Source organism: Macaca nemestrina, chromosome 15, assembly GCF_043159975.1.
Source record: "Macaca nemestrina isolate mMacNem1 chromosome 15, mMacNem.hap1, whole genome shotgun sequence".
NCBI lineage: Eukaryota > Metazoa > Chordata > Mammalia > Primates > Cercopithecidae > Macaca > Macaca nemestrina.
Genome location: NC_092139.1, coordinates 104,732,808 through 104,745,577, shown reverse-complemented (window position 1 = coordinate 104,745,577; position 12,770 = coordinate 104,732,808). Strand labels below are relative to the sequence as shown.

Here is a 12,770-nt window from a genome sequence, read left to right as displayed (position 1 = left end):
GTTTTATAAAGGGCAGTTCCCCTGCACACACTCTTGCTTGCCACCATGTAAGATGTGCCCTTACTCCTCCTTTGCCTTCCGCCATGATTGCGAGGCCTCCACAGCCATGTGGAACTGTGAGGCCATTAAACTTTTTTCTTTATGAATTACCCAGTCTTGGGTATTTTTTCATAACAGCATGAAAATGAACTAATACAGCCCCCCTGTCTGTTCTGGGAGCCCCACCTACAACAATCCCACAGTGGAGGAGAAGGTCAGGCTGAGTGATGCATGCAGAGTTTCCATTCTGTGTCCCCAAGATGGCTTGAAGCAGCCCCTCCCAAACCCCAAGCCCCTTGTCAGCATCTGTACCCCGACCGCCCATCTGGGAAAGAAGCGACCGGCCTGCCAGGGCCTGGTGGTGAGTTTGTCCCAGCGGCATCTTCAGACAGAGGCCAGAGGCCAGTACCCAGGGCAGAGACGGAGGGTGAGGGCTCAGGAGTGGTGGTGTGGGCAGTAGGGAGGAACACAGACACAGGAGAAAGTGTCACTGGGAAGGACAACTGGTTCTGAAGCCAGAGGGTCCTGGGCTTGAATACAGCTCCTAGCACTTCCTGACTGTGTGACCTCGAGCAAATCACTGCTCTGAACCTCCACTTTCTCACCTCTAAAATGGGGTGAAGTGACCATTTTTCTTATTGGAGATCAGGCCTATCCTGGGTCTGGTTAGCTGTATTGTAAGCCATAGAGTATTCTAAGCCTTAGAACCCCTAAATCCCTGTACAGATGGAGGAAGACAAGCCACGGTGGTGGGGACTCCTGAGAGGTCTCACACCTGTCGGTGACAGGCCATTCCGATGGATGCTTATTCCTCCAAGCACATAGGAGCATCTCCATGTACTTCTGAGGGTCCTGTCCTCCACCGGGTGCTGTGACATGGGAAGCCAGGGACAGGAAGCACCACGGCCAAGTGCCTGCCAAGTGTCTATCCCACTGTCTGTCTCCCTAGGCTTGGCAGCTTTCTTCAAGGGCAGCAACTGAGATTTGTTCTATTTCTTTTACATCCTTGTTCTTGTTCTTTCTTTTTTCTTTTCTTTTCTTTTTTCTTTTTTCTTTTTTTTTTTTTTGAGATAGTGTCTTGCTCTGTCACCCAGGCTGGAGTGCAGTGGTGGATCTTGGCTCACTGCAACCTCTGCCTTCCAGGTTCAAGCGATTCTCCTGCCTCTGCCTCCTGAGTAGCTGAGACTATAGGCACCACCATGCCTGGCTAATTTTTTTATATGTTTAGTAGAGATGGAGTTTCACTGTGTTAGCCAGGATGGTCTTGATCTCCTGACCTCATAATCTACCTGCCTCGGCCTCCCAAAGTGCTGGGATTACAGGCGTGAGCCACCATGCCTGGCCCCCTTCTCTTTTTATTCTTGTCTGAAATCAAAGTTTTGGCTGGCTCATTCCCTCTTTGAAGGCTCTAGAAAAAAAATTCTTCCTTGCTGCTTCCTAAACTCCTCAAATTTTTATTTATTTAGAGACAGGGTCTTGCCCAGGTTGGAGTGCAGTGGCAGGAGCATGGCTCACTGCAGCCTCAACTTCCTGGGCTCAAGTGATCCTCTCCCCTCAGCCTCCCAAGTAGCTGGGACTACAGGTACATGCTGCCACACTTGGCTAATGTCTGTATTTTTGTAGAGACTGGGTCTTGCTATGTTGCCCAGGCTGGTCTTGAACTCCTGGGCTCAAATATTCCTCCCACTTTGGCCTCCTAAAGTGCTGGGATTACACGCATGAGCCACCTTGCCCAGACTCCTTATCCTTTTTATGTTATTTTTCTTGTTCTCTTTTGTGGCTGTGTTGAGGCTCAACACCAGATCAATGAATGAACAAGGGAATTGCTGTAGGGACACCGTGCATTGGAAACAGATGGGAAAGGTGGCTTCTGGGGACCCTGCCTGGGTGGCCTCAGAAAAGTCTCATCTATTGAGCAGTTCAGGCTTTAGAGGCCTGTGGGAGGTGGAAGGAAGCAGGTCATAACTGTGATTTTGGGGGAGGAGAGTTAGGATGGTGGTAGCTCAGGTGTAGAGAGAGGACACGCTTCAGAAGTGACTTGAGGACTCAGGGTCACGTGGAACCTTTGGGACACTTGTCCACAGCATTGTCAACAGCCAGCCTGTCCCTGCCTGCCTCACCCTGCTTAGTAAGGGCTGGATCGTGTCAGCCCAAAAGATAAATTGAAGGCCTAACCCCTTTACCCATGAGTGTGACCTTATTTGGAAATAGGATCTTTGCAGATGTGAAGAAGATGAGGTCCTTAGGATGGACCCTAATCCAGCATGGCTGGTGTCCTTTTAAGCAGAGGAGAAGAGGCACGGAGACACACACAGGGAGAAAGCCATGAGATGGCAGAGGCAGAGATTGGAGTGATGCTGTCACAAGCCAAGGCACACCAGGGATCGCCAGCAACCACCAAAGCCAGGAAGAGGCAAGAAAGATCCTCTCTTGGAGACTTCAGGGAGGGCATGTGGCCCTGCTGCCACCTTGAGTTTGGTCTGCCTGCCTCTGCCTCCAGAACTGGGAGAGAATAAGTGTCTGGTTTTTGTTGTTGTTGTTGTTTTGAGATGGAGTCTTACTCTGTCACCCGGGCTGGAGTGCAGTGGTTTGATCTCAGCTCACTGCAACCTCCGCCTCCCAGGTTAAAGCGATTCTCCTACCTCAGCCTCCCAAGTAGCTGGGATTACAGGTGCCTGCCACTATGCCCAGCTAATTTTTGTATTTTTAGTAGAGATGGGGTCTCACCATGTTGGCCAGCCTGGTCTCGAACTCCTGACCTCGTGATTTGCCCGCCTTGGCCTTCCAAAGTGCTGGGATTACAGGCGTGAGCCACCGTGCCCGGCCGTGCGTGTTGTTTTGAGCCACCCTATTGGTGGCAGTTTGTTTTGGCAGCCCTGGGAAGCTCATACCCTACCCTGGAGCCCAGAAAAGCCCCATGCTTCCAGCCACCGTCTAGACAGCGTCTGGCTGGGGCACACAGAGCCCGCCCCTCACCTCCTCACCACAGACCCTGGGCCTCCCCTGCAGGTTTCAGAGAGAGGTTTGGCTCAGCAAAGAGTGGAGAAGGTGGTGAGGTATTTCCCACAGAAGCCTCCTTGAGCTCGGAGACGTGGCTAGCCCACAGGACAGGAGGATGAGGAGAGGGTGACCCTCCTACTATCTGATCCCTTCCTCCCACCCAGAATAGTACCGTCAGTTCTTGTACTAGGACTGAACAGTGTCCCCTCAAAATTCATGCCTACACATAACCTGTGAATATGACCTTATTTGGAAATAGGGTCTTTGCAGATGTAAGCAAGTTAAAATGGGGTCCTGCTGGTTTCGGGTGGGGTGCAAATCCATGATGACTGATGTCTTTGTAAAGTGTGTGCACTTGAACACCGAGACACACACACAAGGAAGAAGCTCGTGTTACGATGGAGGCTGAGATTGGAGCGTTACACCTCCAAGCCAGGAAACACCAAGAATTGCCAGAGGACCGAAAGCTAGGAAGAGACAAGGAAGGATTTTTTTTTTTTTTCCCTAGAGCCTCTGGAGAGGGAATGAGCCTACCAACACTTTGATTTCAGACATCTGGCCTCAGAGCTGTGAAGGAACAAATCCCTGTAGTTTTAAGCCACCCAGTTTGAGGTCATCTGTTATGGCAGCCCCTGGAAACAGTGACACCCCCCTAATCAAAGAGACCAGGCTAGAGTCCATGTTCCACCTCCGGTGGGCTGTGGGACCGGGGGCAGGTCAACTTCTCCTCTCAGATCCTCAGTCTCCTCTTCTGCTAAGTGGAGACGCATATTCCCACTCTGAAGCCTAGATTTGTGGCATCTGTGATCGACTGTGTGGAGGGCCCAGCTGCCAAAATCCTTACTGTGTTATCATGAAAGGAGTTAACAGTCATTTGTTCAGTCAACAAATGTTTATTCCTCCTGTGTGCCAGGCACTGTTCTAGGCTAAGCGTGTTGAGAGAGCGGGACCGACAAGTTGCAGACTGAGAAATCTTCATGGGACTCACAGTGAAAAGGGGGTGGGGAGAACAGGGAAAGAAACAAATAGACCCCAAACTGGAAAATTTCGCAGAACAAGTGCTGTGACTCAGCGGTTTGTACATAAGAGCTACGTTGTTGCGTTCTTGCTTCTAGGGCTTTCTCTGAGTTCAGACAAGGTTACCCCCAAGCCTGCCCTGCCGGAGCGTCCACTCCATGGCTTAAGGCATCACATTGCCTGAAGGCTCCTGATAAAAATACAAATATCTTGGCTCTTCAGTCTCTTCAATGGACAATGAGTGAGCACCTGCTGTGTGCAGGAGCCTGGGAGGAAGCTGGTCACAGGAACAGGCTTTGCACAGCATTTACCCAGGACCAGTGCAAAGGGCATCATATTCATTGGCTAAGGCTGCCTTCACAAGATACCACACCCGGGGGGCTTGAACAACGGAACGTGTCTCACAGTTCTGGGGGCTAGAGTCCAAGATCCGGGTGTCAGCAGGCTTGGTTCCTTCCGAAGGTGTGAGGAAGAGTGTTCTGGGCCTCTCTCTCAGTGTCTGGTGTCTTTCTGGCAATCACTGGGGTTCTTTGACTTGTAGAAGCATCGCCACGCTCTGCCTTTACCTTCACGGCATTCTCTCTGCATACGTGTGTCTCTGTCTCTAAATTTCCCCTTTGGATAAGGACACCAATCATACGGACAAGGAGCCCACCATACTTTTTTTGGGGGGGCTCCAACAGCCCCACTTTATCACCCACAGTCCATAGGCCATGAGGTGGTAGCTTGGGGACGTCTTGTGGATCATCAACAGGTGGAGGGACTGGGATTTCGGCCGGGTCTGCCCACTCTCCAGCACCCAGCTGGATCTTGGTCACCTGAGTGTGGTGGGCACACCGAGGCCTGCTCTGCCCTGTCCTGCTGGTGCAGGTCTGTGCTTCTCGCCGTCCGGCCCCCACCATGCCCAGCCTCCAAGCCTCCCCTCATCCCCTCACCCGCCCTCCCGGAGGCTTCACTGTCCTTGGGGATCAAAGAGGTTGAGGCCCAGTGTTGGTTAGGAATGCAGATTCCCAGAGCAACAAGGCTTCTGTGCCATCTGCGTGAACGTGTCTCTTTGCTAAAAGAACAAGAATGTCCCTTGTTGACAGAGGAAATCCCTGAGTCATTGGCAGGCTGTCCCCCACCTCCACGGCTCTCTGGGACCTTTGTCCGTGCTTTTCTCTTCTCTTCTTTCCTTTCCTCTTCTTTTCTCTTTCTTTTCAAGATAGGGTCTTGCTCTGTCACCCAGGCTGGAGTGCAGCAGTACAGTCATGGCTCACTGCAGCCTCCAACTCCAGGGCTCAAGTGATCCTCCCACCTCAGCCTCCCTAGTAGCTGGATCTGCAGGTGTGTACCACCACACCCAGCTAATTAAAATTTGGGTTTTTTTTTGTACAGACAGGGTCTCACTATGTTGACTAGGCTGGTCTCAAACTCCTGGGCTGAAGGGATCCTCCCGCCTTGGCGTCACAAAGTACCGGGATTATAGGTGTGGGGGTAAGCCACCGCTTACGTGCTTTCAAACACCTCTCTCAGCATTTTGCTGCTGCCTGCTTAGTGCCAGCCCCTCCCCCCAGGCCATGTCGGATCGATGGCCAGGTGGCCGCCAAGTCTAGAGGACACTGATTGTGCAAGGTCTGCTTTTCAGACTGTCAGGCTAGCAGCCTGCCTGGGCTGGGGGCCTGGGCCTCTTGACCTCCCAAAGGACAGGATGGGGTACAGAGGCTGGGCTCGGGGTGTCTTTACCCCCTACACACACACACTATCCCTGCTCTGTCCCAAGCACCTGTCCCTTGGGAAGTTTGCAAGGTGGGGGCCAGGGCCTGGGAAGAGGGGAGGTTGTGGGGAGGAGGGAGAGTTGCTGGGGTCGGGACGAGGGACAGTGGGCAGGGCTATGGTGTTCGGTCTCAGGGTCAGGGTTAGGCCCATGGGCAGGGGCCAGGGCTCTGGGGAGGATTACGGAGCAGGAGAAGGTGAGGGAAGGTGGGTTAGGATTCTAACCCAGAATCCTAACCAGCCCCACAGTGCTCCCTCCTGCCCTGGCTCAGTCCTGGCCCTGCCTGGAAATGGTGCTGTACTGAGCTCATGCCCAGCCCCCATGGGCACGGGCACGGGCCTTCACACCTCAGGACACATGGGTGCCCCCCACGCACATGTCAGGGAGGTCCCTCCCTGCTGCCACAGGCCCCCTTAGGGAGCACATGCCAGAGAGCATGGGACATCTGTGTGCTCGAGACATGCGTGAGGGGCCACACAGGTAGGCACCACACACACGCAACCTGTCTTTGCCTGGACTTCAGTGCACAAGCAGACCTGGGCCCGACACACCAGTGTGTCACCATGAGAAGAGGAGAACCCCTCTCTGGGCGCCCCCCACAGTTCTGGGCCTTTGCACATGTTGTTTCTCATTCATCAAGAAGGGGCGATTTTTTTTCATTCAACAGATGGAAGAACCACAGCTTAGAAGTCAGGGAATCTGCCTAGGTTCCTGCAACTTAAAGGGGGCCAGGTAGGGCTGAAAACCTGCGGTCATGGCAAAACCTGGGCGCAGGGCCGTGTGCCATCCCAGCCAATCCATAAGCATCTCACACTTCACACCTGCTGCACACGCCACACACATGCCTCACACTCCACACATGCCTCACGCTCCACACACACCTCACACTACACACACACCTCACACTACACACACGCTTCACACTCCACACCCGCTGCACACGCCACACACATGCCTCACACTCCACACACATGCCTCACACTCCACACACGCCTCACGCTCCACACACACCTCACACTACACACACACCTCACACTAAACACATGCCTCAGACTCCACACAAACCTCACATTCCACACACACTTCACACTCCACACACATGCCTCACACTCCACACACACCTGACACTACACACACACCTCACACTCCACATACAGGCCTCACACTAAATACACCACCTCATGCTAAATACATGCCTCACACTCCACACACATGCCTCACACTAAACACACACCTCACACTCCACACACACACCTCACACTAAACACACACCTCACACTCCACACACACACCTCACACTAAACACATGCCTCAGACTCCACACAAACCTCACATTCCACACACACTTCACACTCCACACATATGCCTCACATTAAATACACTGCCTCACACTCCACACACACCTCACACTCCACACGTCTTACTCTCCACACACACATCTCACACTCCACACACGTGTCACACTCCACACACATGCCTCACACTAAATACACTGCCTCACACTCCGCACACACCTCACACTCCACATGTCTTACTCTCCACACACACACCTCAGACTCCACACGTGTCACACTCCACACACGCCTCACACTCCACACACACCTCACACTCCACACATGCCTTACTCTCCACACACACAACTCACACTCCACACATGTGTCACACTCCACACACACCTCACACTAAACACATGCCTCACACTCCACACACACACCTCACACTCCACACACATGCCTCACACTCCACACACATGCCTCACACTCCACACATGCCTCACACTCCACACACATGCCTCACACTCCACACATGCCTCATGCTAAACACATACCTCACACTCCACACATAATTCACACTAAACACATGCCTCACACTCCACACACATGCCTCACACTAAACACACACCTCACACTCCACACACGCCTCAGACTCCACACACACACCTCACACTAAACACACACTTCACACTCCACACACATGCCTCAGACTACATATACATGCCTCACACTACACACATGCCTTACATTACACACATGCTTCATACCCTGCTTACACCTCAATTCCACACACCTCACACTCCACACACACATCTCACACCACATACCTCACACTCCACATACACACCTCACACTTCACACATGCCTCACACTCCACACACCTCTCGCTCCACGCACACACCTCACATTCCACATCCTACACATGCTTCATACTCCATGCATACTTCACATTACACACACACTTCATACTCCACGCATCTCATGCCCCACACATGCCTCACATTCCTTACACAATTCACACTACACACATACTTCACACTCCACACACACTTTAATTCCACACACACCTCACACTCCACATACACCTCAAACTCCAAACACACTTCACACTCCACACATTCCTTACACTCCACACACTTCACACTCCACACACATGCCTCACACTACACACAGACCTCACATTCCACATTCCACACATGCTTCACTTCACACACACCTCACATTCCATATTCCACACATGCTTCACACTCCATACACACTTCATACTCCATAAACCTCACACTCCACAACATGCCTCATATTCCACACACACACTCCTCATACTCCACACACACACTCAACATTCCACATTCCACACATGCTTCATACTCCATACATGTTTCAAGCTACATACATGCTTCACACTCCATACACACTTCACACCCCACACACACTTCACACTCCACACATGCTTCACACTACACACACCTCACACTAGATACACACCCCACACTATACACACACTTCACACTATGAACACACCTCATACTAAACACATATCCCTCATACTCCACACATGCCTCACACTACACACACACCTCACACAACACATACACACCTCACTCTATGCACACACCTCACACTAAACACATGCCTCATACTCCACACCCACTGTGAGCATGCACACACACACACACACAGCTGCACACACCTCTCATGCTCCACACACACCTCACACCATACATACCTCATAGACACACATACTTTACACTGCACATTCCCAGCACCCACACTGCACACACATACACAGTCCACACCCCCCCCACCCCACACCATACACACCTCACAGACACACCCCCACACAAATCTTATACTCCACTCACAATCCCTACTCTCCACACATACACACACACACACACACACGTGTACACATTGTACACATACAAATTCCAGACTTTCTCTCACACACACATACTCTGGGACCCATATACCCACAGCACACAGCATCTCAGGTGTGCACCCCGCATTCTGGCCTCAGGATGTACACTCACTGAAAGTCAGCCTTGTCTGAGACAGACGCCCGCCAGCCTGCATGTACCCTAGAAAGCCCTGGCTCCCAGCCAGCACTTTGGCACACATATGGCTCAAAGCCACCTACACAGCAATGCTGTTCCATAGAACAACAATACAGGTCACACTTGTGAGTTAACCTCTCTAATAGCCACATGCAACAAGGGGGGTGGTCACCCACGCCTGTAATCCCAGCTACTCGAGAGGCAGAAGCAAGAGGATCATGTGAGCCCAGAAGCTCCAGACCAGCCTGGCAACCCAATGAGACCCTGTCTCTGAAAAAAAAAAACAGTGAAGAGGGGCAGATGAAAATTGATTTTAATAATACATTTTATTTATCCCATGATCGCCAAAGTGTTATTTCAATATGCAATCAATAAAAAAATTGTTACCGTGTTGGTTGACATCCTGTTTGCACTTGGCCTTGGAAACCTCTTGTGCGTCTTCCCTGTGCAGCTTTTCTCAGTTCAGACTGGCTCAGGAGCTGCGGGTGACCAGCGGCTACCGTCATGGACAGCACAGGGCTACGGAACCAGGTAGGAATTCATGCTGCGTATGGTGGTAATCATGCCTGTAATCCTAGCATTTTTGGAAGGCCAAGGTGGGTGGGATCACCTGAGGTCATGAGTTCGAGACCAGGCTGGCCAATATGGTGAAACCCCGTCTCTACTAAAAATATAAAATTTAGCCAGGCATGGTGGTGGGCACCTGTAATCCCAGTTACTCAGGAGACTGAGGCAAGAGAATTGCTTGAACCTGGGGAAGTGGAGGTTGCAGTGAGCTGAAATCGTACTACTGCACTCTAGCCTGGTTAACAGAGTGAGACTCTATCCCCCACCCCCGCAAAAAAAAAAAAAAAAAAAAAAAAAGGAACAAGGTAGGAATTCAAATAAACAGAAAATAGCATCAAACCCCACCCCTGCCTCTCCTTTCTCCTCTCCAGTCCCCAGAGTACATGGGCCCAGCCTCCTTTACTCTCTCTCAGGCCTGTAGCTCCTTTAGTCTCTCCCGTCCGGGTAAGCACCTGGCCTTACCTGTGTGAGCCCCTACACTCACCTGCACTGGGCTCTGCATAGTCCCCAGTCCTTGACCCCCCCTACCTCATGCTCTTGGGGACCAGGGGCTGTAACCAGGCAGGCATGTCACCAGGCAACAGGCCTCGGGGGAGAGCTCAGATCTCCCGCACCTGCCTGCCAGCCTCTGGGGTGCCCATGGGCGGGGGGATGGGGCAGGCCGGCCCTGCCTTCTCCTGCCTCTTGCCTGTTTACCTGTCCTCAGTCACAGTGCCGTCCTGGGCCCAGCAGGAGGAGCCCCATGGAGCCTGGGACCACAGGCCACAGGGGACAAGGGCCAGACACCCTGGCCATGGCTCTAGGCCATTGATCCAGGCCGGGCTGGCACGGTGGGGGTAGGGAGGCCTTGGCCTGGACAAACAAAGGCTTCTGAGGCCTGCGTGCAGGCCCAGCACCTATCCGCCACTCCCAAAGGTAAGCGGGGGCCTCCAGAACAGGGGACCAGGATCTATAAATGACTTAGTGACAGTGTCCACCCTAAGAGCTGGGCCTGGCTCCCTGGGGCCTGAGTCACCTACCCTGCTCCAAGGCCAGGCCTGCAGGGCCTCATCGGCCAGAGGGTGATCAGTGAGCAGAAGGTGAGGGGCCCACAGAGCTGGGGAGGGGAGGGACCATGCAGGGTGACACCAGGTGTGTGGACAGGCACAGCATCAGTGCTGGGTGGTTAGTGGCCTGGGATTCAGGCGGCAGGGACAGGAGGAAGGCAGAGGCCACCCTACGCCTGCCTCGCAGGACTGGACGTGCTGCCCCCTCCATACCCGGTACCCCACCTGGGCCTTCTGGTGTAGGAGACAGGCCTAGAGCCCCACATTGCACCTGTGTACTGACTTAAGCACGGGACCCTGGGCTCGAAGGCTCAGAGTTGGCGTGTGTGTGTGTGTGTGGGGGGGGGGGGGGGAAGGGCATGCATCTGTGAATTTTTGTGTCATGAATATCCCTCGCGTGTCTCCACCTGTGTACATCTGTGGGTCTGTGAATGTGTTTATATGTGTGGAAGGGAGCCCCGCCCAGTCTCCCACACTCTCAGGTCTCTAGGGCCTAATGACTTCACTGAAAGATGCACCTACAACCCTAGCCCAGAGTCCCCGCTCTGCTCTGCTCTGCCCTGGCTAAGGGACCTCGGGTAAGTCATGTTACTGCTCTCTACCTCAGTTTCCCCAGCCATTAAACAGAGTTAGCAAAGCACACACCCCAGGCTGTTGGAGGCTGCAGTGGAGTTCGCAGCGCCGCCCAGCGCAGGGCTGGCACATGGTAGGAGTTCACATGCAGTGGTTGAATACAGATCTGCATTGCCGGGGAGTGGCGGCCCCGCCCCAAGGAGCTCAGCCTCCAGCGGGCAGACTCCAGACCCGCCAATGGCCAGAAGGGCAGGAGGGAGTGAAGAGCAGGTGCCAGGGTGGGGTCCAGGTGCTCAGAGCTGCGGGACTGCTTCAGGCCCCTGTGGCAATTGCAGCACAGTCCCCGCTTCCAGGAGCTCAATGTGGGGGGCAGAGAGGGTGCCCATAGGTGAACCGCACATCGCGAGGCGCAGCTGTTCCTTCTAGGACACTCTGGGAGAGCTGCAAAGAGGTGAGGTCTGAGTGGAGGTGACAGAGGCTGCATAAGAGCTGGCCAGGCTGGGAGGTGGGGGTCCAGGCAGAAGGAAGAGTGTGGGGATGCCTGGCCGTGAACAAGCACTGACAGGGCTCAAGGTCCAGGAGGGCTCTTGGTGCTGGCTGGCTGCTCTTAATCCGTAAATGTTTGCCACCATCCCATTGTTAAAATTTCTTACCAAGGGAAGGAAGTCCAGTGTCCCCGGGGTGGGACGGGGAGAAGAGAGGGTGAGAAAAGAGGAGGCAGGAGAAGGTGGCCAGGCCACATATGCACACAGCACCTTGGAGTTCCGTGGGGAGGAAGGAGCTGGGACCTTGTCATTCATTTGTTCAACAATTACTGAGTGTCCGCTGAGTACCAGACTCTGCTCTCACGCAGCTTACAGACAGGGAGGAGACAGATAAACAACGTATTTGCATATCAGGCAATTTAGGCCTCAGTCATTGCTATAAAGAAAAAAGCAGGAGAGACAGGGGAATGCCCAGGGAAGGCCTCTCTGGAAAGGTGACATGTGACACCTTGGAGGAGGTAAAGGAGGGAGCTATGAGGCAAGCAGAAAGGAAAGCATCCCAGGCTCAGCAAGGAGCAAACTCCCATTCGGCAAAGAGGACAGAAAACCTAGCCCCTGGGCCTTGTGGGACTGAGTTCTAGTTGGATGGAAGCCGTGGGAGGCTCGTGGACAGGGCACATAGTGACAACACGCAGTGTTTTTTTTGTATTTTTAGTAGAGACAGGGTTTCACCTTGTTAGCCAGGATGGTCTCGATCGCCTGACCTGGTGATCCGCCCGCCTCGGCCTCCCAAAGTGCTGGGATTACAGGCTTGAGTCACCGCGCCCGGCCTGGGTGGGAAGTTATGATGAGCCTGGGGGAGTTAATTTCCTACTACCACCATTTGGACTATGGCTTGGGTTTTTACAGAGGGTTTCCTGAAAACGAACCCCTCTGTGATGCTCAAGTCCTCCCAGATG

General features: G+C 53.2%; 1 protein-coding gene across 3 annotated transcripts in view; it reads left to right on the top strand.

Annotated features, from left to right (window-relative positions):
- Window positions 1-9,475: 9,475 nt before the first annotated feature.
- The window catches only part of LOC105464499 (transmembrane serine protease 6), a 40,318-nt gene continuing 37,023 nt past the window's right edge, over window positions 9,476-12,770 (top strand). The window contains exon 1 of one of the 3 annotated variants that reach the window (XM_011712465.2): window positions 9,476-9,671. In XM_011712465.2, coding sequence (XP_011710767.2) covers window positions 9,478-9,671 — 194 coding nt within the window. In that variant the 5' untranslated portion in view covers window positions 9,476-9,477. Of the gene's footprint in view, window positions 9,672-10,402; window positions 10,623-11,299; window positions 11,332-12,770 lie in introns of those variants that run through there. The other 2 variants (XM_011712467.2, XM_071080536.1) reach the window with 2 other exon arrangements.